General features: G+C 48.8%; 1 protein-coding gene across 3 annotated transcripts; it reads right to left on the bottom strand.

Moving 5' to 3' along the window:
* Positions 1-563: 563 nt before the first annotated feature.
* LOC147093866 (uncharacterized) lies at positions 564-27488 on the bottom strand. 3 transcript variants are annotated; one of them, XM_085974370.1, is made up of 3 exons: positions 27251-27488; positions 27065-27149; positions 564-2587 (listed from the first exon to the last, which is right to left on the bottom strand). In XM_085974370.1, the coding sequence occupies exon 3, from the start codon at positions 2476-2478 to the stop codon at positions 1249-1251; it is 1230 nt and encodes a 409-aa protein (XP_085830496.1). In that variant the 5' UTR covers positions 2479-2587; positions 27065-27149; positions 27251-27488; the 3' UTR covers positions 564-1248. The 3 variants fall into 3 exon arrangements, 2 of the variants coding, with proteins under 2 accessions (XP_085830496.1, XP_085830497.1); XR_015074727.1 differs by lacking the exon at positions 564-2587 and adding an exon at positions 3274-3524; XM_085974371.1 differs by lacking the exons at positions 27065-27149; positions 27251-27488 and adding an exon at positions 26722-27051.
* Between the last annotated feature and the right edge of the window lie 277 nt (positions 27489-27765).

The following is a 27765-nucleotide window of genomic DNA, read 5'->3' on the forward strand; positions in this document are numbered from 1 at the left end:
GGAGTGTTTGATGGGACAGTGTAGCGGGAGCTTTACTCTGTATCTAACCCGTGCTATACCTGCCCTGGGAGTGTTTGATGGGACAGTGTAGAGGGAGCTTTACTCTGTATCTTACCCGTGATATACCTGCCCTGGGAGTGTTTGATGGGACAGTGTAGAGGGAGCTTTACTCTGTATCTAACCCGTGCTGTACCTGCCCTGGAAGTGTTTGATGGGACAGTGTAGAGGGAGCTTTACTCTGTATCTAACCCGTGCTGTACCTGCCCTGGGAGTGTTTGATGGGACAGTGTAGAGGGAGCTTTACTCTGTATCTAACACGTGCTGTACCTGCCCTGGGAGTGTTTGATGGGACAGTGTAGAGGGAGCTTTACTCTGCATCTAACCCGTGCTGTACCTACCCTGGGAGTGTTTGATGGGACAGTGGAGAGGGAGCTTTACTCTGTATCTAACCCGTGCTGTACCTGCCCTGGAAGTGTTTGATGGGACAGTGTAGCGAGAGCTTTACTCTGTATCTAACACGTGCTGTACCTGCCCTGGGAGTGTTTGATGGGACAGTGTAGAGGGAGCTTTACTCTGTATCTTACCCGTGCTGTACCTACCCTGGGAGTGTTTGATGGGACAGTGGAGAGGGAGCTTTACTCTGTATCTAACCCGTGCTTTACCTGCCCTGGGAGTGTTTGATGTTGATTCCAGGTGCTGAGAATGTTAAAATGTTCCATTCCCCCACAATGACTTCCAGAACCTCGATTGTAGTAAAACACAGAAAGTAACAGAAGCTTCTCTCCTGGACACAGATATTGAAAGGACAGGGAATGTCTGTAACAAGTCATCAATTGGCTCTCGTCTTATCTTAGAAACAAGGACTCAATCGATTGTATGTATCAAACGAAGCTGATTTATTTGTACAGAATATTAAAATGCAGCTCAGTCATTGGGGTTTTAACATCCACAAAATATAAGATGGTCACTAATAAATCCAGGAGGGAATTCAGGAGGAACTTGTTTACCCAGAGAGTGGTGAGAGTGTGGAACTCGCTACCACAGGGAGTGGTTGAGGCTAAAAGTATAGATGCATTTAAGGGGGAGCCACATGAGGGTGAAAGGGAGGCTAGAGCCGTTGGGCCAGATGGCCTGTTTCTGTGCTGCACCTTCTATGTAATACCATGAAAGGTCAAATGAAGGGAACCATCAGCTCAACAGGCTGACAGATTAACTAGCAGTACAAAATTTATAAAACATTTTCCACATTCACGTTGCCCCAGCTGCCGGCAGGGCAGAGTGAACTCGCTGGTGTCTCAGCAGGTCAGAAGACTGAGTGAATCTCTTCCCACACACAGAGCAGGTGAACGGCCTCTCCCCGGTGTGAAGACGCTGGTGTCTCAGCAGGTGAGATGACCGAGTGAATCTCTTCTCACACATGGAGCAGGTGAACGGCTTCTCCCCCGTGTGAACTCGCTGGTGAGTCAGCAGGTCAGATGACTGAGTGAATTCCTTACCACACACGGAGCAGGTGAATGGCCTCTCCCCAGTGTGAACTCGCTGGTGAGTCAGCAGGTGGGATGACTGAGTGAATCCCTTCCCACACATGTAGCAGGTGAACGGCCTCTCCCCCGTGTGAACTCGCTGGTGAGTCAGCAGGTAGGATGACTGAGTGAATCCCTTACCACACACGGAGCAGGTGAATGGCCTCTCCCCAGTGTGAACTCGCTGGTGAGTCAGCAGGTGGGATGAGTGAGTGAATCCCTTCCCACACATGGAGCAGGTGAACGGCCTCTCCCTGGTGTGAACTCGCTGGTGAGCCAGCAGGTCGGATGACCGAGTGAATCCCTTCCCGCACACAGAGCAGGTGAACGGCCTCTCTCTGGTGTGAACTCGCTGGTGTCTCAGCAGGTCGGATGACCGAGTGAATCCTTTCCCACACACGGAGCAGGTGAATGGCCTCTCCCCGGTGTGAAGGCAGTGGTGTGCCTTCAGCTCTTGGGAACTATTAAAGCTCCTCCCACAGTCACAACATTTAAAGGGTCGCTCATCAGTGTGAACAAGCTGGTGTCTCAGCAGATGGTTGGACCGAGAGAATCGCTTTCCACACACGGAGCAGGGAAACAGCCCCTCTCCAGTGTCAGCACGCTGGTGATTCATCAGATTCCCAGGACTTTTGAAGCTCTTCCCACAGCCATAACATTGAAACGGTCTCTCATCAATGTGAACGTGCTGGTGTCTCAACAGGTGGGATGACTGAGTGAATCCCTTCCCACACACGGAGCAGGTGAACGGACTGTCCCCGGTGTAACTGTGCCGACGAACCTCCGACACAGATGTGGAACTGAATCCCATCCTGTTGTCCCCACCTTTACCCGGTTTCTCCCCGGTGTGACGGTGCACGTGTCTCACCAGGTCAGGCGATCGGCTGAATCCAAGTCCACACACGGAACACGTGTGCGGTTTGTCCGCGCTGCGATCGCTGCTCTCTCCTTCCATGTGAAAAGGCCAATGATATTCAGGTCCTGATGAATCGAGCGACTCTGTCTGACCCTGACGTGATGTTTGGTCTGAGCTTCCTGTCTGTAAATGCTCCACTTCTAAAACCCTGTAAAAAGAGTGTAGAAAGAGTAAGAGGGAGAATGTTGCCTCATGTCGCCCTTTCCCAGCCCAGGGGCAGTGAAGCTGATTTTCAGGCCCCAGCTGCTGCACAAGTTGGTTAGCCTACCATCAGTAGTTGGGAAAATGCTAAAGAGTCTATTATAAAGATTGTGATAACAGGACACTTAGAAAATATCAACGGGATTAGACAAAGTCAGCACAGATTTATGAAAGGGAAATCGTGTTTGACCAACCTACTGGAGTCTTTTGAGGATGTCACTGGTAGAATAGATAAGGGAGAACCAGTGGATGTGGCGTATTTGGATTTTCAGAAGGCCTTTGATAAAGTCCCACATAAGAGGTTAGTGTGCAAAATTAAGGCAATAGGATTGGGGGTAATATACTGGCATGGATTGAAAATTGGTTGACAGACAGGAAACAGAGAGTAGGAATAAATGGGTCTTTTTCGGGGTGTCAGGCAGTGACTAGTGGGGTACCGCAGGGATCAGTGCTTGGGCCCCAGCTATTCACAATATATATCAATGATTTGGATGAGGGAACCAAATGTAATATTTCCAAGTTTGCTGATGACACGAAACTAGGTGGGATTGTGATTTGTGAGGAGGATGCAAAGAGGCTTCAAGGTAATTTAGACAAGCTGAGTGAGTGGGCAAATATCAAATCAAATCAAATCAACTTTTATTGTCATTGTTAGTGCACAAGTGCAGTACAACGAAATGTAGGCTTGCGGCTCCTGAGAGTGTACAATTTGGATTAGGACACTTAAACATTTCAACATGTTTATTTGTGGAGTTCAGTAGGATGACAGCCCTGGGAAAGAAGCTGTTCCTAAATCTGGTCGTACGGGTGTGAATGCATCTGTAGCGTCTTCCAGATGGTAGGAGGCAGATGCAGTATAATGTGGATAAATGTGAAGTTATCCACTTCAGTAGGAAAAACAGAAAGGCAGAATATTATTTAAATGGTGATAGATTGGGAAATGTTGATGTACAGAGGGACCTGGGTGTCCTTGTACACCAGTCACTGAAAGCAAACATGCAGGTGCAGCAAGCAGTTAGGATGGCAAATGGTTTGTTGGCCTTCATTGCAAGAGGATTTGAGTACAGGAGCAAGGATGTCTTACTACAGTTATACAGGGCCTTGGTGAGACCACACCTAGAGTACTGTGTGCAGTTTTGGTCTCCTGACCTAAGAAAGGATATACTTGCCATAGAGGGAGAGCAGCGAAGGTTCACCAGACTGGTTCCTGGGATGGCAGGACTGTCGTATGAGGAGAGATTGAGTTGACTAGGCCTGTATTCACTAGAGTTTAGAAGAATGAGAGAGGATCTCATTGGAACATATAAAATTCTGACAGGGCTAGACAGACTGGATGCAGGGAGGATGTTTCCCCTGGCTGGGGGGCCTAGAACGAGGGGTCACATTCTCAGAATACGGGGTAGGACATTTAGGACTGAGATGAGGAGAAATTTCTTCACTCAGAGGGTGGGGAACCTGTGGAATTCTCTACCACAGAAGGCTGTGGAGGCCAAGTCACTGAATATATTTAAGGGGATAGATAGATTTCTAGACACAAAAGGCATCAAGGGGTATGGGGAGAGAGCGGGAATATGGTATTGAGATAGAGGAACAGCCCGGATCATATTGAATGGTGGAGCAGGCTCGAAGGGCCGAATGGCCTACTCCTGCTCCTATTTTTCTATGTTTCTCTGCACTGCATACAATGCAAGTATATCCTTCCCTAAATATGGAGACCAAAACTGTCCGCAGAACTCCAGGTGTGGTCTCACCAGCGCCCTGTAAAGTTGCATCAAAACTTCCCTACTTTTATACTCCATACCCCTTGCAATAAAGGCAATTCCATTTGCTTTCCTAATTACTTGCTGTACCTGCATGCTAACTTTCAGAAGTTAGCATGCAGAAGCAACAATAAGGAGGCACATTCATAGGACAGAAACATAGAAGATAGGAGCTGGAGTAGGCCATTCGGCCCCTCGAGCCTGCTCCGCCATTCAATGAGATCATGGCTGATCATCCAAACTCAGTACCCTATCCCTGCCTTCTCCCCATATCCCTTGATCCCTTTAGCCTTAAGAAATATAACCAACTCCATCTTGAATATATTTAATGAATTGGCCTCCACTGCCTTCCGTGGTAGAGAATTCCACAGGTCCACCACTCTCTGGGTGAAGAAATTCCTCCTCATCTCTGTCCTAAATGGCTTACCCCTTATCCTTAGACTGTGACACCTGCTTCTGGACTCCCAACCATCGGGAACATCCTTCCTACATCTAGTCTGTCTAGTCCTCTTAGAATTTTATAAGTTTCAATGAGATCCCCTCTCATTCTTCTAAACTCCATCGAGTATAAGCCCAATCGACCCAATCTCTCCTCATATATCATTCCTGCCATCCCAGATATCAGTCTGGTAAATCTTCGCTGCACTCCCTCCATGGCAAGAACATCCTTCCTCAGATAAGGCGACCAAAACTGCACACAATACTCAAGATGTGGTCTCACCAAGGCCCTGTACAACTGCAGCAAGACATCCTTGTTCCTTTACTCGAACCCTCTCGCTATGAAGGCCAACATACCATTTGCCTTCTTAACTGCCTGCTGCACCTGCATGCTTACCTTCAGCGACTGGTGTACAAGGACACCCAGGTCTCGTTGCACTTCCCCTTCTCCCAATCTATTACCGCTCAGATAATAATCTGCCTTCCTGTTTTTGCCACCAAGTGGATAACCTCGCATTTATCCACGTTATACTGCATCTGCCATGCTTCTGCCCAATCGCCCAACCTGTCCAAATCATACTGGAGTTTCTCGGCATCCTCCTCACAGCACACACACCCACCCAGCTTTGTGTCGTCAGCAAACTTGGAGATATTACATCTAGTTCCCTCGTCTAGATCATTAATATATATTGTGAATAGCTGGGGTCCCAGGACCGATCCCTGCGGTACCCCACTAGTCACTGCCTGCCATTCGGAAAAAGACCCGTTTTTTCCAACTCTTTGCTTCCTGTCTGCCAACCAGTTCTCTATCCAAGTCAGTACCTTGCCCCCAATCCCATGTGCTTTAACTTTGCACGCTAATCTCTTATGCGGGACCTTATGGAAAGCCTTCTGAAAGTCCAAATACACCACATCCACTTATCTCCCTTATCTATTCTACCAGTTACAGTCAGGGTAGACAGTCAGGCTGATGGGATGAAATCTGGGTGGAGAACTGTTCATACAATCAGTTTCAAAATTCTCATCCTGGTGCAAATCCCTCCATGGCCTCACCCCCCTCCCCATCTCTATCTCCTCCAGCCACCCCCCCCAAAGAGATCTCTGCGCTCCTCCAATTCTGCCCTCTTGAGCATCCCTGATTTTTAATCGCTCCACCATTGGCGGCCGTGCCTTCAGCTGCCTGGGCCCCGAGCTCTGGAATTCCCTCCCTAAACCTCTCCGCCTCTCTTTCTTCCTTTAAGATGCTCCTTAAAACCCACTTCTGTGACCAAGCTTTTGGCCATCTCCCCTAATATCTCCTTATGTGGCTCGGTGTCAAATTTTTTGTCTTCTCATACTCCTGTGAAGCACCTTGTGACGTTTTACTATTTTAAAGGCGCAATATAAGTACTACTTGTTGGTGTAGATTTCTGTATTGTGAACCTGTCCATTTTTAGAGACTTCAGGCTTTCTTGAACAGTCTCTCTGTTTTCTGAAGATGAAGTTTAATTCCATTTCCCCCCCCACAGTTTCCACATGTACGCTGATGACACCCAGCTCTACATCACTACCACTTCTCTCAACCCCTCCACTGTCTCTGAATGGTCAGACTGCTTGTCCGACATCCGGTTCTGGATTAGCAGAAATGTTCTCCAATTAAATATCGAAGACCGAAGCTATTGACGTATATGATATGATTGGGATTACGGAAACATGGCTCCAGGGTGACCAGGGCTGGGAACTCAACATCCAGGGGTATTCAATATTGAGGAAAGACAGGCAAAAAGGAAAAGGAGGTGGGGTAGCATTGCTGGTTAAAGAGGAGGTTAACAACAGTAAGGAAGAATATTAGCTCTGATGATGTGCAATCTGTATGGGTAGAACTGAGAAATACCAAGGGACAGAAAACATTAGTGGGAGTTGTATACAGACCCCCAAACAGTAATGCAGAGGTTGGGGATGGCATTAAAAGGGAAATTAGAGACACGTGCAATAAGGGCACAGCAGGAATCATGGGTGACTTTAATCTACATATAGATTGGTCTAAACAAATTAGTAACAATACTGTGGAGGAGGAATTCCTGGAGTGTATACGGGATGGTTTCCTGGACCAATATGTCAAGGAACCAACTAGAGATCAGGCCATCTTAGACTGGGTATTATGTAATGAGAAAGGAATAATTAACAATCTTGTTGTGCGAGGCCCCTTGGGGCATAGCGATCATAATATGATCGAATTCTTCATTAAGATGGAGAGTGAAGTAGTTGACTCAGAGTCCTGAATTTAAATAAAGGAAATTATAATGGTCTGAGGAGCGAGTTGGGTAGGATTGATTGGGGAATGTCACTCAATTTGTTCATCCCTGTTTGGTATAAAAATAAAACAAAAAAGGTGAATCAACCGTGGCTAACAAAGGAAATTAGGGATAGCATAAGATCCAAGGAGAGGAGATATAAATTGGCCAGAAAAAGCAGCAAACCTGAGGATTGGGAGTTTAGGATTCAGCAAAGGAATTAATTAAGAGGGGGAAATAGAGTATGAGAGTAAGCTTTCATGGAACATAAAAACGGACTTTAAAAGCTTCTATAGATATGTGAAGAGAAAAAGATTGGTGAAGTCAAGCATAGGTACCTTGCAGTCAGAATCAGGGGAATTTATAATGGGGAACAAAGAAATGGCAGACCAATTAAATATATACTTTGGTTCTGTCTTCACAAAGGAGGACACAAATAACCTCCCAGAGATGTCGGGGAACATAGGGTCTAATGAGAGGGAGGAATTGAAAGAAATCAGTATTTGCAGGGAAATGGTGTTAGGGAAATTGACGGGATTGAAGGCCGATAAATCCCCAGGGCCTGATAATCTACATCCTAGGGTACTTAAGGAAGTGGCCCTAGAAATTGTAGATGCATTGCTGGTCATCTTCCAAAATCCGATAGACTCTGGAACAGTTCCCATGGATTGGAGGGTAGCTAATGTTACCCCACTATTCAAAAAAGGTGGTAGAGAGAAAACAGGGAATTATAAACCGGTAAGCCTGACATCGGTAGTGGGGAAAATGCTAGAGTCCATTATAAAAGATGTAATAGCAGAGCACTTGGAAAACAGTGACAGGATCGGACAAAGTCAACATGGATTTACAAAAGGTAAATGGTGCTTGACTAATCTACTGGAATTTTTAGAGGATGTAACTGGTAAAATAGATAATGGAGAACCAGTGGATGTGGTGTATTTGGACTTTCAGAAGGCTTTCGATAAGGTCCCGCTTAAGAAATTAGCGTGCAAAGTTAAGGCACATGGGATTGGGGGCAAGGTATTGACTTGGATAGAGAACTGGTTGGCAGACAGGAAGCAAAGAGTTGGAATAAACTGGTCTTTTTCTGAGTGGCAGGCAGTGACTAGTGGGGTGCCGCAGGGGTCGGTCCGAGGACCCCAGCTGTTCACAATATATATTAATGATCTAGACGAGGGAACTAGAGGTAATATCTCCAAGTTTGCAGACGACACAAAGCTGGGTGGGAGTGTCTGCTGTGAGGAGGATGCCGAGAAACTCCAGTATGATTTGGACAGGTTGGGTGATTGGGCAGAAGCATGGCAGATGCAATATAACGTGGATAAATGCGAGGTTATCCACTTTGGTGTCAAAAACAGGAAGGCAGATTATTATCTGAATGGCAATAGATTGGGAGAAGGGGAAGTGCAACGAGACCTGGGTGTCCTTGTGCACCAGTCGCTGAAGGTAAGCATGAAGGTGTAGCAGGCGGCTAAGAAGGCAAATGGCATGTTGGCCTTTGTAGCGAGAGGGTTCGAGTACAAGAACAAGGATGTCTTGCTGCAGTTGTACAGGGCCTTGGTGAGACCACACCTTGAGTATTGTGTGCAGTTTTGGTCGCTTTATCTGAGGAAGGATGTTCTTGCCATGGAGGGAGTGCAGCGAAGATTCACCAGGCTGATACCTGGGATGGCAGGAATGACGTATGAGGAGAGATTGGGTCAACTGGGCTTATACTCGCTGGAGTTTAGAAGAATGAGAGGGGATCTCATTGAAACTTATAAAATTCTAACAGGACTAGACAGGCTAGATGTAGGAAGGATGTTCCCGATGTCGGGGAGTCCAGAACCAGGGGTCACAGTCTAAGGATAAGGGGTAAGCCATTTAGGAATGAGATGAGGAGGAATTTCTTCACCCAGAGAGTGGTGAACCTGTGGAATTCTCTACCACAGAAGGCAGTGGAGGCCAATTCATTAAATATATTCAAGAAGGAGATAGATATAGTTCTTAAAGCTAAAGGGATCAAGGGATATGGGGAGAAAGCAGGGATCGGGTACTGAATTTGGATGATCAGCCATGATCTTATTAAATGGCGGAGCAGGCTCGAGGGGCCGAATGGCCGACTCCTGCTCCTATCTTCTATGTTTCGGTCCCCGCCACAAACTCCGCTCCCTGGCCACTGACTCCATCCATCTCCCGAACAATGGGTGACCACCAGAAGGAAAAGGAGGACCAGGCAGGTAGTGCAGGAGTCCCCCCGAGTGCATCTCGCTCTGGTGAGGGCGATGGTTCCTCTGGGGAGTACAGCCAGAGCCAAGTTATCGGCACTAAGGGTGGCTCAGCTGTACCGGAGTGGGAGGAAATCAGGAAAAGCAATAGCGATAGGGGATTCGATAGTTAGGGGAACAGACTGGTGTTTCTGCGGCTGCAGATGTGACTCTAGGATGGTATGATGCCTCCCTGGTGCCAGGCTCAAAGATGTCACTGAACGGCTGCCGGACAGGTGAACAGTCAGAGGTCGCGGCCCATATCGGTACCGACGACATAGGCAGAAAGAGGAATGAGGTCCTGCAGGCAGATTTTAGGGAGCTAGGAGAGAGATTAAAAAGCAGGACCTCAAAAAGGTAGTTATATCCGGATTACTCCTGGTGCCACGTGTGAGCGAGGATAGAAACAGGAGGATAGAGCAGATGAATGCGTGGCTGGAGAGATGGTGCAGGAGGGAGGGATTTAGATTCCTGGGACATTGGGACCGGTTCTGACGGAGGTGGGGCCTGTACAGGTCAGACGGGTGTAAGATTCGCGAAATTTTCATTAAATAATCACGCAGGAAAATAGGGTTAATAAAACAGCTTTATTGACCAAAGAAGCTTATACAGAGAAACCTTTGATAAAAGGGCACACAAAAATGGCCGCCAGGCCTCGTGACCAGCTTCTGGGACCATTTGAATTTCTGTTGCTGCAAGCCAGACAGGCTTGAGGATTGAGGGCATTAAAAGCCGGCGAAAACCAGTTTCGGGAAGCTGAAACTCATGGAACTGAGCATACATATTGATTAGATTATAAGTACAGGACAGATTTGGGTGGCAGGATGAGACCCATCAAGAAATGGGTGGACAATTGAGCGAACGCTTTAACCCATTTACACTGTACAAAGAGAAGCCGTTTAACAGCCATCCAGGGCAATCTCCAGACCGATCAATATACAAACCAAGTTACGGTAACAAAGCAAAGACATTATCGGCCCAGGAAGGCCAGTTAAGCTATCACCAACTCCCGTTATGAAGACAAAGCACCCCTGCAGAGAGTTCTGCCTGCCAAAATTATTACAAAGACAGGACTATGATTTGGCGGGAGATAAGAATGTTCCAAAAAAGTATAACTGTGAATTGAGTAAAGTCCAAGGACGCTTGGGGACAGACTCTTCGGTTAAACGGCACTTCAGTTCGGAACGTGTTCAGTGTTCGGCCAGGCAAGGCCCGGCCACGACGAGAAGAATTCGGCTTGGAAGCCAGCTCGGCTAGGAAAGGCCCAGCCATGACGGGAAGAAGACGAGGGAGGCCCGGGTACTTTTGTCGGGAGATCATCGACGACCCAGGCCGGAGAAGAAGACACTCAGGTCCCGGAGCCCAGGATCCAGTTCTTCAACATCACATCGGTAACGGATTCATCCGTGTGCATCCAGTTCTTAAAAATCACATCGGAAACGGATCCATCCGTGGCGAGCGCTCACCAAGGCTGTGCCGGCTGCCTACATCGCAGGAGAACCAAGAGGAAAACAAGCTGCGCCAGAAGCTTCCAAACCCACGTGACGACGGAAAGCTGTGTCGAAAGGCTGCAAAGCCTTTTTCACAATTCTTAAAGTGGTGAGCATGATCCCGGGTCCCTCAAATCAAAACTTAGTTAGGTTTAGGGGAGGGGGTTAAGGGTAATTGTAATGTGTTACCCCTTTCACGATGTGCCGTGTGTTCCCCATTTCTATAGAGTTAAGTTTATAGATGTGTGCATGCTTGTAGTTGCTCTAATCTGTGCATATGACATGTATTTTATAATGCTGCAAACTGTTCAATAAAGGCATCCATTTCGTGCTATTCGACCTGGTCTATTGAGTTTTTCTGCACTACAGCTCCCTGCACCTAAGTCCAAGGTCTAGAACCGTAGGGGCGAGTGGGTCGAACCACTCACGGGTAATTATTGCAAGAAGCCTGGCAGGAGACCAGAGCAAGCAAGAGAAACCCCCTACACGGGTTACACCTCAACAGAGCCGGGACCAATATCCTCACTGGGGGGTTTGCTGGTGCTGTTGGGGAGGGTTTAAACCAATTGAGCAGGGGGATGGGCACCAGGATGGCTATGATAAATTGACCCTTAGTGTTAGGGGGATTAAATACGTGGGGTTACGGGGATAGGGTGGGATATGTGTTGGTGTAGGCGTTACAGGGATCGGGTGGGATATGTGTCGGTGCAGGCTCGATGGGCCGAAATGGCCTCTATCTGCACTGTGGGGTTTCTGTGATTCTGTGATGTAGCATTAGCCAGGACAAACATGGTGCACAAAAGAGTGGGAGATACAAAGAGCACTAGAGTAAGAAATAGTACGGTATTAGGTGGGGTCAGTCTAAGAGAATACTGTGGCAGAGCCACCAAGAGACTCTTGCAGTAATGTATATAATTGCCTTTAACAGGGGTTCGTTACCTTTAATTGTTTGCTTTGTATAAATAGCGCAGGTTCGGTAAAATATCGATCCAGCGCGATGACGTCATCACGCAGGTCACGTGACGTTCCCAACGGCGGGAAACGTGATGACATCAGTGGGGGGAGGCGGTCTCTCTCTGTCCTCGTGGAACCAGTTTGAGTACAGACCTGTTTAGAGTTTCTCCTGCGTTTTTGTTTGAAACTTTTACCAGTTTGCATTAAACCTCATTTGGTTGGCTGATAGTCTCGATCTCAGTACTTTCGTTAAGAATTTGACAATTCCTACAATACAAGAATTTTACAGTGCATGTATTTAAACGCACAAAGTGTGGTAAGTAAGGTTGGTGAGCTGCAGGCACTAATAGCCACATGGGAATGTGATGTGCTGATAACAGAGACCTGGCTCAAAAAAGGGCAGGATTAGGTATTAAAAATTCCTGGATATCAGGTGTTCAGGAACGATAGGGAAGGAAAGAAAGGTTGTGGTGGTGTGGCAGTATTGATTAAAGGAGTATATTACAGTGCTCCTTGAAAAAGCCTCCTTGAAAAGATACAACATCCCCACCGACACCTGGGAATCCCTGGCCCAAGACCGCACAAAGTGGAGGAGAAGCATCCGGGAAGGCGCCGAACACTGAGTCTCTTCACCGGGAGCAAGTAGAAGCCAAGCACAGGCAGCGCACGTCAACCCAAGCACCCCACCCACCCGCCCCTTCAACCACCGTCTGCCCCACCTGTGACAGAGACTGTAGGTCCCACATTGGACTCATCAGTCACCGAGAACTCATTTTTAATGTGGAAACAAGTCATCCTCGGTTCCGAGGGACTGCCTAAGAAGGAAGAAGGAGAATATTACAGTGCTGGAGAGAGAGGATGTCCTGGAGAGATCAAGGACAGAATCTATTTGGTTTGAGTTAAGAAACAATAGAGGTGCCATTACACTACTACGTGTATTCTATAGGCTACCGACTAGTGGGGACAATATGGAGGAGCACATTTGCAGGGAAATTGCAGAGAGATGCAAGAACAATAGAATAGTGATAATGGGGTACTTCAATTATCCTAATATAGACTGGGATAGTAATAGTGTAAAGGGCAGACAGTGGGAAGAACTTCTGAAGTGTGTTCAGGAGAACTTTCTTGATCAGTACGTTTCCGGCCCAACGAGGAAGGAGGCATTGCTGGATCTGGTTCTGGGGAATGAGGTGCGTCAGGTGAATCAAGTTTCAGTAGGGGAATATTTAGGGAAGAGTGATCATAATATCATAAGGTTTAGGTTAGCTCTGGAAAAGGACAGGGAGCAATCTAGAGTCAAAATACTTAACTGCAGGGGGGCCAATTTCAGTGGGATGAGAACAGAGCTGGCCCGGGTAAATTGGAATCAATGATTGGCAGGCAAAACTGTCATCGAACAATGGGCTGCCTTTAAAGATGAGATGGTTCGGGTACAGTCGCGGTACATTCCCACGAGGGGGCAAGGTAGGGCAAATAAAACCAGAGCTCCCTGGATGACAAAAGACAGAGAGTAAGAAAGCAGAAAAAAGGGGGCGTATGACAGATGTCAGGTTGAGAATACATAGAAACATAGAAGATAGGAGCAGGAGTAGGCCATTCGGCCCTTCGAGCCTGCTCCGCCATTCAATGAGATCATGGCTGATCATTCAAATTCAGTACCCTGTCCCTGCCTTCTCCCCATATCCCTTGATCCCTTAAGCCTTAAGAAATATATCCAACTCTTTCTTGAATATATTTTATGAACTGGCCTCCACCGCCCTCTGTGGCAGAGAATTCCACAGGTTCACCACTCTCTGGGTGAAGAAATTCCTCCTCATTTCAGTCCTAAATGTCCTACCCCTAATCCTTCGACTATGACCCCTGGTTCTGGACTCCCCGACCATCGGGAACATCCTTCCAGCATCTAGTCTGTCTAGGCCTGACAGAATTTTAGAGGTTTCGATGAGATCCCCTCTCAATCTTCTAAACTCCAGTGAGTATAAGCCCAATCGACACAATCTCTCCTCATACGTCATTCCTGCCATCCCAGGTATCAGCCTGGTGAATCTCCGCTGCACTCCTTCCATGGCAAGAACGTCCTTCCTCAGATAAGGCGACCAATACTGCACACAATACTCAAGGTGCGGTCTCACCAAGGCCCTGTACAACTGTAGCAAAACATCCTTGCGCTTGTACTCGAACCCTCTTGCTATGAAGGCCAACATACCATTAGCCTTCTTAACCGTCTGCTGCACCTGCATGCTTACCTTCAGCGACTGGTGCACAAGAACACCCAGGTCTCTTTGCACTTCCCCTTCTCCCAATCTATTGCCATTCAAATAATAATGTGCCTTCCTGTTTTTGCCACCAAAGTGGATAACCTCACATTTATCCACATTACAGTGCATTTGCCATGTTTCTGCCCAATCACCTAACCTGTCCAAATCGTACTGGAGTTTCATGACATCCTCCTCGCAGCATACCCTCCAACCCAGCTTTGTGTCGTCTGCAAATTTGGAGATATTACATCCAATTCCCTCGTCCAGATCATTAATATATATTGTGAACAGCTGGGGTCCTAGGACCGATCGGTACCCCACTAGTCACTGCCTGCCACTTGGAAAACGACCCGTTTATTCCAACTCTTTGCTTTCTGTCCGCCAACCAGTTCTCTAGCCAAGTCAATACCTTGCCCCCAATCCCATGTGCCTTAATTTTGCACGCTAATCTCTTATGCGGGACCTTATCGAAAGCCTTCTGAAAGTCCAAATACACCACATCCACTGGTTCTCCCTTATCTATTTTACCAGTTACATCCTCAAAAGATTCCAGTAGATTAGTCAAGCATGATTTACCTTTTGTAAATCCATGTTGACTTTGTCCGATCCTGTCACTGCTTTCCAAGTGCTCTGCTATTACATCTTTTATCATGGACTCTAACATTTCCCCCACTACCGATGTCAGGCTTACCGGTCTATAATTCCCCGCTTTTTCTCTGCCACCTTTTTTGAATAGTGGGGTAACATTAGCTACCCTCCAATCCATGGGTACTGTTCCAGAGTCTATCGAGTTCTGGAAGATGACCAGCATTGCATCTACTATTTCTAGGGCCACTTCCTTAAGTACCCTGGGATGTAGATTATCAGGCCCTGGGGATATATCGGCCTTCAGTCCCATCAATTTTCCTAACACCATTTCCCTACAAATACTGATTTCTTTCAGTTCCACCCTTTCATCAGACCCTATGTTCCCCGGTATTTCTGGCAGGTTATTTGTGTCCTCCTTTGTGAAGACAGAACCAAAATATGTATTTAGTTGGTCTGCCATTTCTTTGTTCCCCATTATAAATTCCCCCGATTCTGACTGCTAGGGACCTACGCTTGACTTCACCAATCTTTCACTCTTCACATATCTATAAAAGCTTTTACAGTCAGTTTTTATGTTCCCTGCAAGCTTACTCTCATATTCTATTTTCCCTTTCTTAATTAATCCCTTTGTCCTCCTTTGTTGAATCCTGAACTGCTCCCAATCCTCAGGATTATTGCTTTTTCTGGCCAATTTGTATGTCCTCTCCTTGGATCTTATGCTATCCCTAATTTCCCTTGTTACCCACGGTTGAGTCACCTTTATTGTTTTATTTTTATGCCAAACTGGGATGAACAACTTCGGTAGTTCATCCATTCGGTCTTTGAATGTTTGCCATTGCCTATCCACCATCAACCCTTTGAGTGCCATTCCCCAATCAATCCTACCCAACTCACTCCTCAGACCATCGTAGTTTCCTTTATTTAAATTGAGGACCCTTGTTTCTGAGTCAACTACTTCATTCTCCATCTTAATGAAGAATTCGATCATATTATGAGCGCTCCGACCCAAGGGGCCTCGTACAACAAGATTGCTAATTAATCCTTTCTCGTTACATAATACCCAGTCTAAGATGGCCTGATCTCTGGTTGGTTCCTCGACCTATTGGTCCAGGAAACCATCCCGTAAACACTCCAAGAATTCCTCCTCCACAGTATTGTTGCCAATTTGGTTAGCTCAATCTATATGTAGATTAAAGTCACCCATGATGACTGCTGTGTCCTTATTGCACGCTTCTTTAATTTCCCTTTTAATGCCATCCCTAACCTCCGCCTTACTGTTTGGGGGTCTATATACCACTCCCACTAATGTTTTTTTCCCCTTAGTATTTCTCAATTCTACCCATACAGATTCCACATCATCAGAGCTAATATCCTTCATTACAATTGTGTTAATCCCTTCTTTAACCAGTAATGCTACCCCACCTCGCTTTCCTTTTTGCCTATCTTTCCTGAATATCGAATACCCCAGTCTTGGCCATCCTTGAGCCACGTTTCCGTTATCCCAACCAAATCATATTAGTTTACCTCTATTTGTGCAGCCAATTCATCCACCTTATTACAAATGCTCCTCGCATTAAGACACTCTGGGCCAGATTTTCAGTATAGGCAGTTTTGGGGCGCTAACCTTAGCGCCCGCCCAAAGTTAGCGCCCGCCCCAAAGTAGCGCCCCGTTGCCGGAAATTCAGTGGATTCGCCCTAAGAGGTTGGTGGAGCGCTAAAAGAGGCGTTCCACAACTATCTTTAGGCGCTAAGCCGGCGGTCCAGAGGGATAGCGCCCAGGCGGGGCGCAGCGCGGGTGCGGTCATTTTTGGACTGGCAGCAGACCCCGTGGCGCCGACCAGCTCTTAAGGGGGAAGGGGCGAATTGTTCTGCTGCCACACCCTGCACACTGCAGCCTTGCAAAGAGGCCTCAACACTGCTGCTCAGCCCCAGGGAGTCATGGCAACGCCAGATTAGGCCCGTGAGCGTGCCCTGCGCTTCTCAGAGGGTGATCTGGACATAATGGTCACAGCTCTGCAGCTGAGGTGCAAGATCTTGTTCCCAGAGAATGGGAGGAATCCAACCCACCACGACTACACCAAAGCCTGGAAGCAGATCGCCCAGAGGGTGATGTTCACCGGCGATGCCGCCAGGACCCACAATGTCGTAAAAAATGCAATGACCTGACCAGGATTGTCAGGGTGAGTACCCTTTCCAGTCTCCTCCTCATTCTTGCATGTACACCTGACATGATGGACAAAGGGAGCTCAAAGTCGTAATGGCCAGCCCTCAGCCAGCAGCATTGGGACAGTCATGAGCATCAATTGGCCATTCGGCACTCTACACTCTGGCCAAGCTATTCCACCATGGGAGGCAGTGCACACTACATCAGGGCTTCACTCTGTCCAAGCTATTCCACCATGGGAGGCTGTGCACACTACATCAGGGCTACACTCTGTCCAAGCTATTCCACCATGGGAGACAGTGCACACTACATCAGGGCTACACTCTGTCCAAGCTATTCGACCATGGGAGGCAGTGCACACTACATCAGGGCTTCACTCTGGCCAAGCTACTCCACCATGGGAGGCAGTGCACACTACATCAGGGCTTCAATCTGTCCAAGCTATTCCACCATGGGAGGCTGAGCACACTACATCAGGGCTACACTCTGTCCAAGCTATTCCACCATGGGAGGCAGTGCACACTACATCAGGGCTACACTCTGTCCAAGCTATTCCACCATGGGAGGCAGTGCACACTACATCAGGGCTTCACTCTGGCCAAGCTATTCCACCATGGGAGGCTGTGCACACTACATCAGGGCTACACTCTGTCCAAGCTATTCCACCATGGGAGGCAGTGCACACTACATCAGGGCTTCACTCTGGCCAAGCTATTCCACTATGGGAGGCAGTGCACACTACATCAGGGCTACACTGCGCACTTACAGCCCGTCCTTTCTCTTGCAGGCTAAAGTAGCCTATAATCGCCAGGCCCGTGCCAGGGGTGGCCGCGCCAAGCTGCAGAAGCTCAGTCGGCTGGAGGAGCAAATGTGTGTGCTCATGGGAGCCCGTGTGATCGTCCCCACAGCGTGCGGAGTAGCCAACCCTCCACTGCCCGGCAATGGTAAGGACCTCACCTTTTGGCCCTCTCACGTCGCACTGGCCCATCCGAGCTACCTCCTTTGCCACTGTCCCACCAATGCGCTGAATGCCACCAGTCCTAACTCCCTCGCTGATGCCGTCTCCTCACTCTGAAGCAAATCTTGTGCATTCCTGCTTTCAGCTGGTGACGACCAGGACCCTGAAGCTGCCAGTGACACCACCTCCGAGCAGGAGGAGGAGGAGGAGGAGGAGGAGCACTCACGTCCTGCAGGAGAGGAGGAAATGCTTGGCACCTCCTCACTGGACGAGTGCCTGGAGGAACTGTCGCAGGGGAATGCAGCTTCTGGGACCAGTGGCGTCAAGCCACCCAGGAGCCGTGCGCGTGGCCCGCGGCCATCCCCCCAAAGGGGGGAAGGATCGGAGGGGAGTGCTGCTAATCGGCACACTCGCCGCCACCAACGTGGCAAGGGCTCCCCAGCGGGAGAGTCGCGACTCCAGTCCGGACACCTTCACCTCGGAGGAGGTGCGGAAGCTGGATAAGATGGCTGAGGATTTGGACCGGCGCCACACAGAGCTCATGAGTGTGGTGGGGCGCATGCCTGAGGCCATCGAGTCGCTGGCGACCAGTGTGCGCGAGATCGGGGCAGCAACTGCCGTGAGTGGCGGCATGCTGACTGATGCCATCAAGACCCTGGCGGATGTGATACGGGCGCACACCAGGACAACAGGGGCACTCATTGCTGTCACACGTGCTGTCTCAGGCAGGCATCGCCAGGGCAGCCACCGCGCTGGACCATCCCAGCGAGCCTCCCCTCGGCTGATTGTTGTTGATCCTGCAGTGCGGGCCCGGCCGAGTGCCAGCGCGCCACAGCACCAGCCAGCGCATCCCATACGCCAGCTGGCCCACATTGCACCATCCGTTGCCGCCATTCCCCCACTGGGGCGTCAAGGGCAAGCGGCTGCAGCTGATGGTGGCCAGGCTCAGGTGGGCCACTCAGCAGACGGCCCCTCGAGGCCCAAACGCCATGTAGGCTGCCCTCCAGCGGCATCTGGCGGAAGGGCATCTTAGCCTCAGGCGCCTTCCCCCAGCCTCGCAGCAGCCACTGGGCAGAGCTTGCGAAGGAGCAGCAGGCCGGGCAGGGGAGGCAAAAGGCTGGGCAAGGTCTTGCCCTCGCGGGCCACTCAATAGAGGGTGTGGCCAGCTTTCCTTTTATATGGCGGTGGCCATCTTTATTTTGCCCATGGTTGTTTTGTTGGAGGGCTTATTTTTTGCGTTAGGCCGACGTTGAGGCCCGGTTTGAAGAAATGTGGAGTGACTCCTCCCCAGTTTGTGGGAGTGAGTCGTTTGTTGGGCTTTTTGTGGGGCCCGTTTATTGTTTTTGGGGATTTATGTGGGAAGGGGTTTTCATTTTTGTGTAATAAATAATTATCTTTATTCATGCAGTCTCCATGGCTGTTCTTCTTAGTGTTTGTTGGCTTCGCCGGATGAGGGCTTGTGGAGCAGCTGCATTCATCTTCCCTCATGGTCCCAAGGCATTCCCTGACAGGGGGCTTAGAAGTACCGTGTAATAAGGTTGCGTCGCGCGGTCCTTGGCCCTGGTCGCTCCCTCCTGGGAACGTACTCCTGCTCCTCCTCCTCCTCCTCATGCTCCTCCTGCTCCTCCTGCTCCTCCTCCTGAGGTGCTGCTCCAACGTCAGGTGGCAGTGCCTGAGTCCTGCGGATAGCCAGGTTGTGTAGCATGCAGCAAACCACCACAAATTGGGAGACCCGGTCCGGCGAATACTGGAGAGCTCCTCCGGAGCGATCAAGGCAGCGGAACCGCTGCTTGAGGACCCCAATAGTTGCTCGATGATGTTGCGGGTGGTTTGATGGCTCTCGTTGTAGGCCTCTTCAGCAGCGGTCCTGGGCGCGCGGAGCGGGGTCATGAGCCAGGTGCACAAAGGATAGCCTTTGTCCCCGAGTAGCCATCCTCTTGGGGGAGGCTGTGGCTGGAACATGTCATGCACAGTACTCTGCCGCAGGATAAAGGCATCGTGGCTGCTGCCTGGGAAGCTGGCATTGACAGCCATGATGCGCTGCTTGTGGTCACACACCAGCTGCACATTCAGAGAATGGTAGCCCTTCCTGTTGCGATACTGCTCACCATGCTCCAGAGGGGCCCGCAAAGCCACATGCGTACAGTCAATGGCGCCTTGCACCAAGGGGAAGTCCCCGAGTCTGGAAAATCCCAATGCGCGCTGATGCTGGCTCTCCAGGGCCATGGGGAAGGAGATGAATTGGCTTCTCCTTCTGAACAGTGCTTCGGTCACCTGGCGGATGCAGCGACGCGCACCGTACTGGGAGATGTTTGCTATGTCCCCAGCAGCGTATTGGAAGGAGCCGGTGGCATAGAAGTTCAATGCCACCGTCACCTTCACTTCCACCGACAGAGACGTCCTGCACCTGAGCTTTGGCTGCAGATCTCCGCGAAGCAGGTGGCAGATCTCTGCAATCACCTCCTTTTGGAATCGGAGCCTTTTAACACATCGCGCGGCACTCATGTTTAGGTAGGAGCGCTGCTGGCGGTATAGCCTGACTGGGTAAGGCCTACGTGGCCGATGCCTGTAGCCCCCTCTGCCTCTAGCCAGGGCTGCCCTTCTCACAATGCGTCTGCGAGCCCTACGGACATGGAGCTGCAGCTCCGCGTTGGCACCCCATGCAACCCCCATCAAATCCTGGCAAACACTCAAATTTCCAAAAGCCCACTTGCAGCGCTCTGGCCCGAGTCCAAAAATACCTGAGCTCTTGCTGCTTGAAACCAGTTAGCTATCCTCCTTGTTGTGTCTCCAGAAATGCGTTGCACAAGAGTGTTTGCTGAAAAATGGCTGGCCTTTATACTGGAGAGCACGTCCCCTTTAATTTGCACACCCCGGGGCCCACGCTGGTTGTGTTGCGTTCCTTTTTTCAAATGCTCCGGCCGCCAGCCGCACAATGGGATGGTCTGACTAAAGTTTGGAATTGGGGCGGCCAAAGGGCATTGCACGAGGATGTGACGTCATTTGCTGCGTGCGCATCCGGGCGGGCGCTAAACTTTGCGCCGGCGCTAACGGGCAACGTAATTTGGGGCGGGGCGCAAACTGCGCTGCGCACGGGCACTACACGCATAGCGCCCGAAAGTCACTTCTCTTAAGGCGCTAACTGCTGGCACAAGCAACTGAAAATCTAGCCCATAGCCTTCAGGCTTGTTTTTTTAACGCTCTTAGGCCTATTAGAATTATTATTTACTGTGGCCATGTTTGATTTAAACCGTTGATTTCTCTGGCTGCCACTTTTGTTTTTCTCCTTCCAATCTTTTGCTTTTATCCTTGTTTCCCTTTCCTCTGTCTCCCTGCTCAGGTTCCCAACCCCCTTCCATTCTAGTTTAAACCCTCCCCCACAGCACTAACAAACATACCCCCTAGGACATCGGTTCCAGCCCTGCCCAGGTGCAGACCGTCCGGTTTGAACTGGTCCCACCTCCCCCAGAACCGGTTCCAATGCCCCAGGAACTTGAATCCCTCCCCCTGGCACCATTCCTCTAGCCACATATTCATCTGAAGTATCCTTCTATTTCTACTCTGAATTGCACGTAGCAATGGTAGCAATCCTGAGGTTACTACCTTTGAGGTCCTGTTTTTTAAATTTACCTCCTAACTCCCTATATGCCGCTTTTAGGACCTCATCCCGCTTTTTACCTACATCGTTGGTGCCTATATGCACCACGACAACTGGCTGTTCACCCTCCCCTTCCAAGATGTTCTGCAGCCGCTCGGAGACATCCTTGACCCTTGCACAAGTGAGAACCAGGCTGAATACAGAAAGTTCAGAGGGGAAGTGAAAAAAGAAATAAGGACAAAGAGAGTATGAGAATAGACTGGCAGCTTACATAAAAAGAAATCTGAAAGTCTTCTATAAGCATATAAATAGTAAACGGGTAGTAAGAGGAGTGGTGGGGCCGATTAGGGACCGAAAAGGAGACCTACGCATGGAGGCAGAGGGTAAGGCTGAGGTACTAAATCAGTACTTTGCATCTGACTTCACCAAGGAAGAAGATGCTGCCATGGACATAGTGAAGGAGGAGGTAGAGGAGATACTGGATGGGCTAAATTTTGATAAAGAGGAGGTACTAGAAACGCTGGTTGTACTTAAAGTAGATAAGTGACCATGACTGGATGGGATGCATCCTAGGATGCTGAGGGAAGTAAAAGGTGGAAATTGCAGAGGTACCGACCATAATCTTCCAATCCTCCTTGGATTCGGGGGTGGTGCCAGAGGACTGGAGAATTGCAAATGTTACACCCTTGTTCAAGAAAGGGTGTAAGGATAAACCCAGCAACTACAGGCCAGTCAGTTTAACCTTGGTAGTGGGGAAGCGTTTAGAAATGATAATCCGGGACAAAATTAACAGTCACTTGGATAAGTGTGAATTAATTAAGGGAAGCCAGCATGGATTTGTTAAAGGCAAATCGTGTTTAACCAACTTGATGGAGTATTTTAATGATGTAACGGAGAGGGTTGATGAGGACAATGCGGTTGATGTAAGTCTGATATCGGTAGTGGGGAAAATGCTAGAGTCCATTATAAAAGATGTAATAGCAGAGCACTTGGAAAACAGTGACAGGATCGGACAAAGTCAACATGGATTTACAAAAGGTAAATCGTGCTTGACAAATCTACTGGAATTTTTTGAGGATGTAACTGGTAGAATAGATAAGGGAGAACCAGTGGATGTGGTGTATTTGGACTTTCAGAAGGCTTTCGATAAGATCCCGCATAAGAGATTAGCGTGCAAAGTTAAAGCACACGGGATCGGGGGCAAGGTACTGTCTTGGATAGAGAACTGGTTGGCAGACAGGAAGCAAAGAGTTGGAATGAATGGGTCTTTTTCAGAGTGGCAGGCAGTGACTAGTGGGGTACCACAGCGATCGGTCCTTGGACCCCAGCTATTCACAATATATATTAATGATCTAGACGAGGGAACTAGATGTAATATCTCCAAGTTTGAAGACGACACAAAGCTGAGTGGGCGTGTGTGCTGTGAGGAGGATGCCAAGAAACTCCAGTATGACTTGGAAAGGTTGGGTGATTATACTGCATTTGCCATGCAGCTGCCCAATGTGGATAAATGTGAGGTTATCCACTTTGGTGGCAAAAACAGGAAGACAGATTAATATCTGAATGGCAATAGATTGGGAAAAGGGCAAGTTCAACAAGACCTGGGTGTCCTTGTGCACCAGTCACTGAAGGTAAGCATGCAGGTGCAGCAGGCGGTTAAGAAGGCAAATGGTATTTTGGCCTTCATAGCAAGAGGGTTCGAGTACAGGAGCAAGGAAGTCTTGCTGCAGTTGTACAGGGCCTTGGTGAGAACACACCTTGAGTATTGTGTGCAGTTTTGGTCGCCTTATCTGAACAAGGATGTTCTTCCCATGGAGGGAGTGCAGCTAAGATTCACCAGACTGAAACCTGGGATGGCAGGAATGACATATGAGGAGAGATTGGGTCGATTGGGCTTATACTCGCTGGAGTTTAGAAGAATGAGAGGGGATCTCATTGAAACTTATAAAATTATAACAGGACTAGACAGACTAGATGCAGGAAGGATGTTCCCGATGGTCGGGGAGTCCAGAACCAGGGGTCACAGTTTAAGGATAAGGCGTAAGCCATTTAGGTCTGAGATGAGGAGGAATTTCTTCACCCAGAGAGTGGTGAACCTGTGGAATTCTCTACTGCAGAAGGCAGTTGAGGCCAATTCATTAAATATATTCAAGAAGGAGTTAGATATATTTCTTAAGGCTAAAGGGATCAAGGGATACGGGGAGAAAGCAGGGACAGGGTACTGAGTTTGGATGATCAGCCATGATCTCATTGAGTGCCGGAGCAGGCTCGAGGGGCCGAATGGCCTACTCCTGCTCCTATCTTCTATGTTTCAATGATGTGGTGTACATGGACTTCCAAAAGGCATTTGATAAAGTGCCACAGCCATGGGCTTCAACTTTGCTGGCAAGCCCATTACTAAAAGGGACAGTGGCTGCATGGATATGAAATTGGCCTAGTGACAGGAAACAGAGAGCAGTGGTGAACGGTTGTTTTTCGGACTGGAGGAAGGTATACAGTGGCGTTCCCCAGGTGTTGGTTCTAGGACCACTGCTTTTCTTGATATGTTCTGGACGAGCAAATATTTTCTCCAATTAAATATTGGGAAGACCGAAGCCATTGTTTTCAGTCCCCACCACAAACTCCGTTCCCTAGCCACTGACTCCATCCCTCTCTCTAACATCTGTCTGCGGCTGAACCACACTGTTCGCAACCTTGGTGTCATATTTGACCCTGAAATGAGCTTCTGACCACATATCTGCAGCATAACAAAGAGCGCCTACTTCCACCTCGGTAACATCGCTCCGTAACATCGCCTCAGCTCATCCGCTGCTGAAACCCACATCCAGGCCTTTGTTCCCTCTAGACTTGACTATTCCAACGCACTCCTGGCTGGCCTCCCACGTTCCATCCCACGTAAACTTGAGGTCATCCAAAACTCTGCTGCCCGTGTCCTAACTCGCACCAAGTCCCGTTCACCCATCACCCCTGCTCGCTGATCTACATTGGCTCCTGGTTAAGCAACGCCTCGATTTCAAAATTCTCATCCTTGTTTTCAAATCCCCTCCTTGGCCTCGCCCCTTCCTACCTCTGTAATCTCCTTCAGCCCCACAATCCCCCGAGATATCAGCGCTCCTCTAATTCTGCCCTCTTGAGCAACCATGATTATAATCACTCAACCATCGGTGGCCGTGTCTTCTGTTGCCGGGGCCCTAAGCTCTGGAATTCCCTCCCTAAACCTCTCTGCCTCGCTACCTCTCTTTCCTCCTTGAAGACGCTCCTTAAAACCTACCTCTTTGACCAAGCTTTAGGTCACCTGTCCTAATTTCTCCTTATGTGGCTCGGTGTCAAATTTTTTGTCTTAAAATCCTCCTGTGCAGCGCCTTGCGACGTTTTACTACGTTAAAGGCGCTATAGAAATACAAGTTGTTGTTGATATATATCAATGACTTGGACGTGGGTGTTCAGGGCAGTATTTCAAAATTTGCAGATGACACAAAACTTGGAAGTATAGTGAACAGTGAGGATGATAGAGATAGACTTCAAGAGGACATAGACAGGCTAATAGAGAGGGTTGGAGTACAGGAACAAGGATGTCTTGCTGCAGTTGTACAGGGCCTTGGTGAGACCACACCGTGATTATTGTCTGCGGTTTTGGTCGCCTTACCTGAGGAAGGACGTTTTTGCCATGGAAGGAGTGCAGCGAAGATTCACCAGGCTGATACCTGGGATGGCAGGAATGACGTATGAGGAGAGATTGGGTCGATTGGGCTTATACTCGCTGAAGTTTAGAAGAATGAGAGGGGATCTCATTGAAACTTATAAAATTCTAACAGGACTAGACAGACTAGATGCAGGAAGGATGTTCCCGATGGTCGGAGCGTCCAGAACCAGGGGTCACAGTCTAAAGATAAGGGGTAAGCCATTTAGGACAGAAATGGAGGAGGAATTTCTTCACCCAGAGAATGTATTCAATCTTTCCTTGCAGCTGAAATTCTCTAGTCCTGGCAACATCCTTGTAAATCTCCCGTCTCGAGCAGTCACATCTTTCCTGCAATGGGGACGACCAGAACTGCACACGGTGGCCTAACTGGTGTTTTTGTACAGTTCAAGCAGAAACTCCCTGCTCTTACATGATACAGAGAGAGGCACTGCCCCTTTAAATACCTGGGGACACATGGAAACATAGAAGATAGGAGCAGGAGTAGGCCTTTCGGCCCCTCGAGCCTGCTCCGCCATTCAACGAGATCATGGCTGATCATCCAAATTCAGTACCCTGTCCCTGCCTTCTCTCCATATCCCTTGATCCCTTTAGCCTTAAGAAATACATCCAACTCCTTCTTGAGTATATTTAATGAATTGGCCTGTACTGCCTTCTGTGGTAGAGAATTCCACAGGTTCACCACTCTCTGGGTGAAGAAATTCCTCCTCATCTCTGTCCTAAATGGCTTACCACTTATCCTTAGACTATGACCCCTGGTTCTGGACTCACCGACCATCGGGAACATCCTGTCTGCATCTAGTCAGTGTAGTCCTCTCCTCATACGTCATTCCTGCCGTCCCAGGTATCAGCCTGGTGAATCTTCGCTGCACTCCTTCCATGGCAATAACATCCTTCCTCAGATAAGGTGACCAAAACTGCACACAATACTCAAGATGTGGTCTCACCAAGGCCCTGTACAACTGCAGCAAGACATCCTTGTTCCTGTACACAAACCCTCTCGTTACGAAGGCCAACATACCATTTGCCTTCTTAACCGCCTGCTGCACCTGCATGCTTACCTTCAGCGACTGGTGCACAAGGACGCCCAGGTCTCGTTGCACTTCCCCTTCTCCCAATCTATTGCCATTCAGATAATAATCTGCCTTCCTGTTTTTGACACCAAAGTGGATAACCTCGCATTTATCCACGATATATTGCATCTGCCATGCTTCTGCCCAATCACCCAACCTGTCCAAATCATACTGGAGTTTCTCGGCATCCTCCTCACAGCACACACGCCCACCCAGCTTTGTGTCATCTGCAAACTTGGAGATATTACATCTAGTTCCCTCATCCAGATCATTAATATATATTGTGAATAGCTGAGGTCCAAGGACCGATCACTTCGGTACCCCACTAGTCACTGCCTGCCACTCGGAAAAAGACCGGTTTATTCCAACTCATTGCTTTATGTCTGCCAACCAGTTCTCTATCCAAGTCAATACCTTGCCCCCAATCCCATGTGCCTTAACTTTACACGCTAATCTCTTATGCATGACCTTATCGATAGCCTTTTGAAAGTCCAAATACACCACATCCACTGGTTCTCCCTTATCTATTTTACCAGTTACATCCTCAAAAAATTCCAGTAGATTAGTCAAGCACGATTTACCTTTTGTAAATCCATGTTGACTTTGTCCGATCCGGTCACTGTTTTCCAAGTGCTCTGCTATTACATCTTTTGGACATCCTCGTAAATCTCCTATCTTGAGCATTCACATCTTTCCTGCAATGGGGCGAGCAGAACTGCACACAGCCGACTAGCCGGTGGCCTAACTGGTGTGTTTGTACAGTTCAAGCAGAACCTCCCTGCTCTTACATGATACAGAGAGAGGCACTGCCCCTTTAATACCTGGGGGGCACCCATTCCCCTTTAAATGGCCAAGCAATTGCTTTTGTTGAAAAGGGGCCGCAGTCCCCTTTGACTCACCCCCCCACCCACCACAAATACTCACAAGAGAGAGAGGAGGAAGATGCTGGTCTTTGTCTCTATAAAAGTGGCTGCCCACCAAAATGTTCACAGCACCAGGGCTCTTTGTTCTGGATAAAAGGGAAAAAGAGAAAAGGTTCACTTATTTTTAAATGAATGCAGTTGATGAATAGCCTTGCAATAAAGGTAATGCAAAGGAATAAACACTCACAAGCTGGGTTTTTATCCACCTCCTCCTCCCCTTCCCTTTAACAGCTCCTGCAGACAATGAAAACAGGAAATAACAACAGAAAATGCTGGAAAAATTCAGCAGGCCAGGCAACATCCGTGGAGAGAAATTAGAGTGACGTTTCGGGACTAACCCTTTTTCAAACTGGAAAGGAAATAAAATAAATAGGAAATGAAAGCAGGAACGCGGCCTGCAGCCCATCGAGGTCCCGCCCCACTCCCTCCCGCGCCACCATTGCTTGGAGGACCGTCAGCCCGTCTCGGCCTCCCAGCGTTTTCCGCGCTCCTGATTGGCGGGCGCCTCGCGTCAATCAACCCCCCACCGCTTACGAGCTGACGCATGCACACAACGCCCAGTGGTCAGTTGGATTGGCACGTGCAGCCCACCGAGGTCCCGCCCCCCTCTCGCGCTGCCATTGCTTGGAGGACCGTCAGCCCGCCCGGTTCTCCCAGCGTTTTGCGCGCTCCTGATTGGTGAGTGCCTCGCGTCAATCAAAC

Source organism: Somniosus microcephalus, unplaced genomic scaffold (genome assembly GCF_052327205.1).
Source record: "Somniosus microcephalus isolate GS21.2 unplaced genomic scaffold, FLI_Smic_1.0 unresolved_chr1, whole genome shotgun sequence".
NCBI lineage: Eukaryota > Metazoa > Chordata > Chondrichthyes > Squaliformes > Somniosidae > Somniosus > Somniosus microcephalus.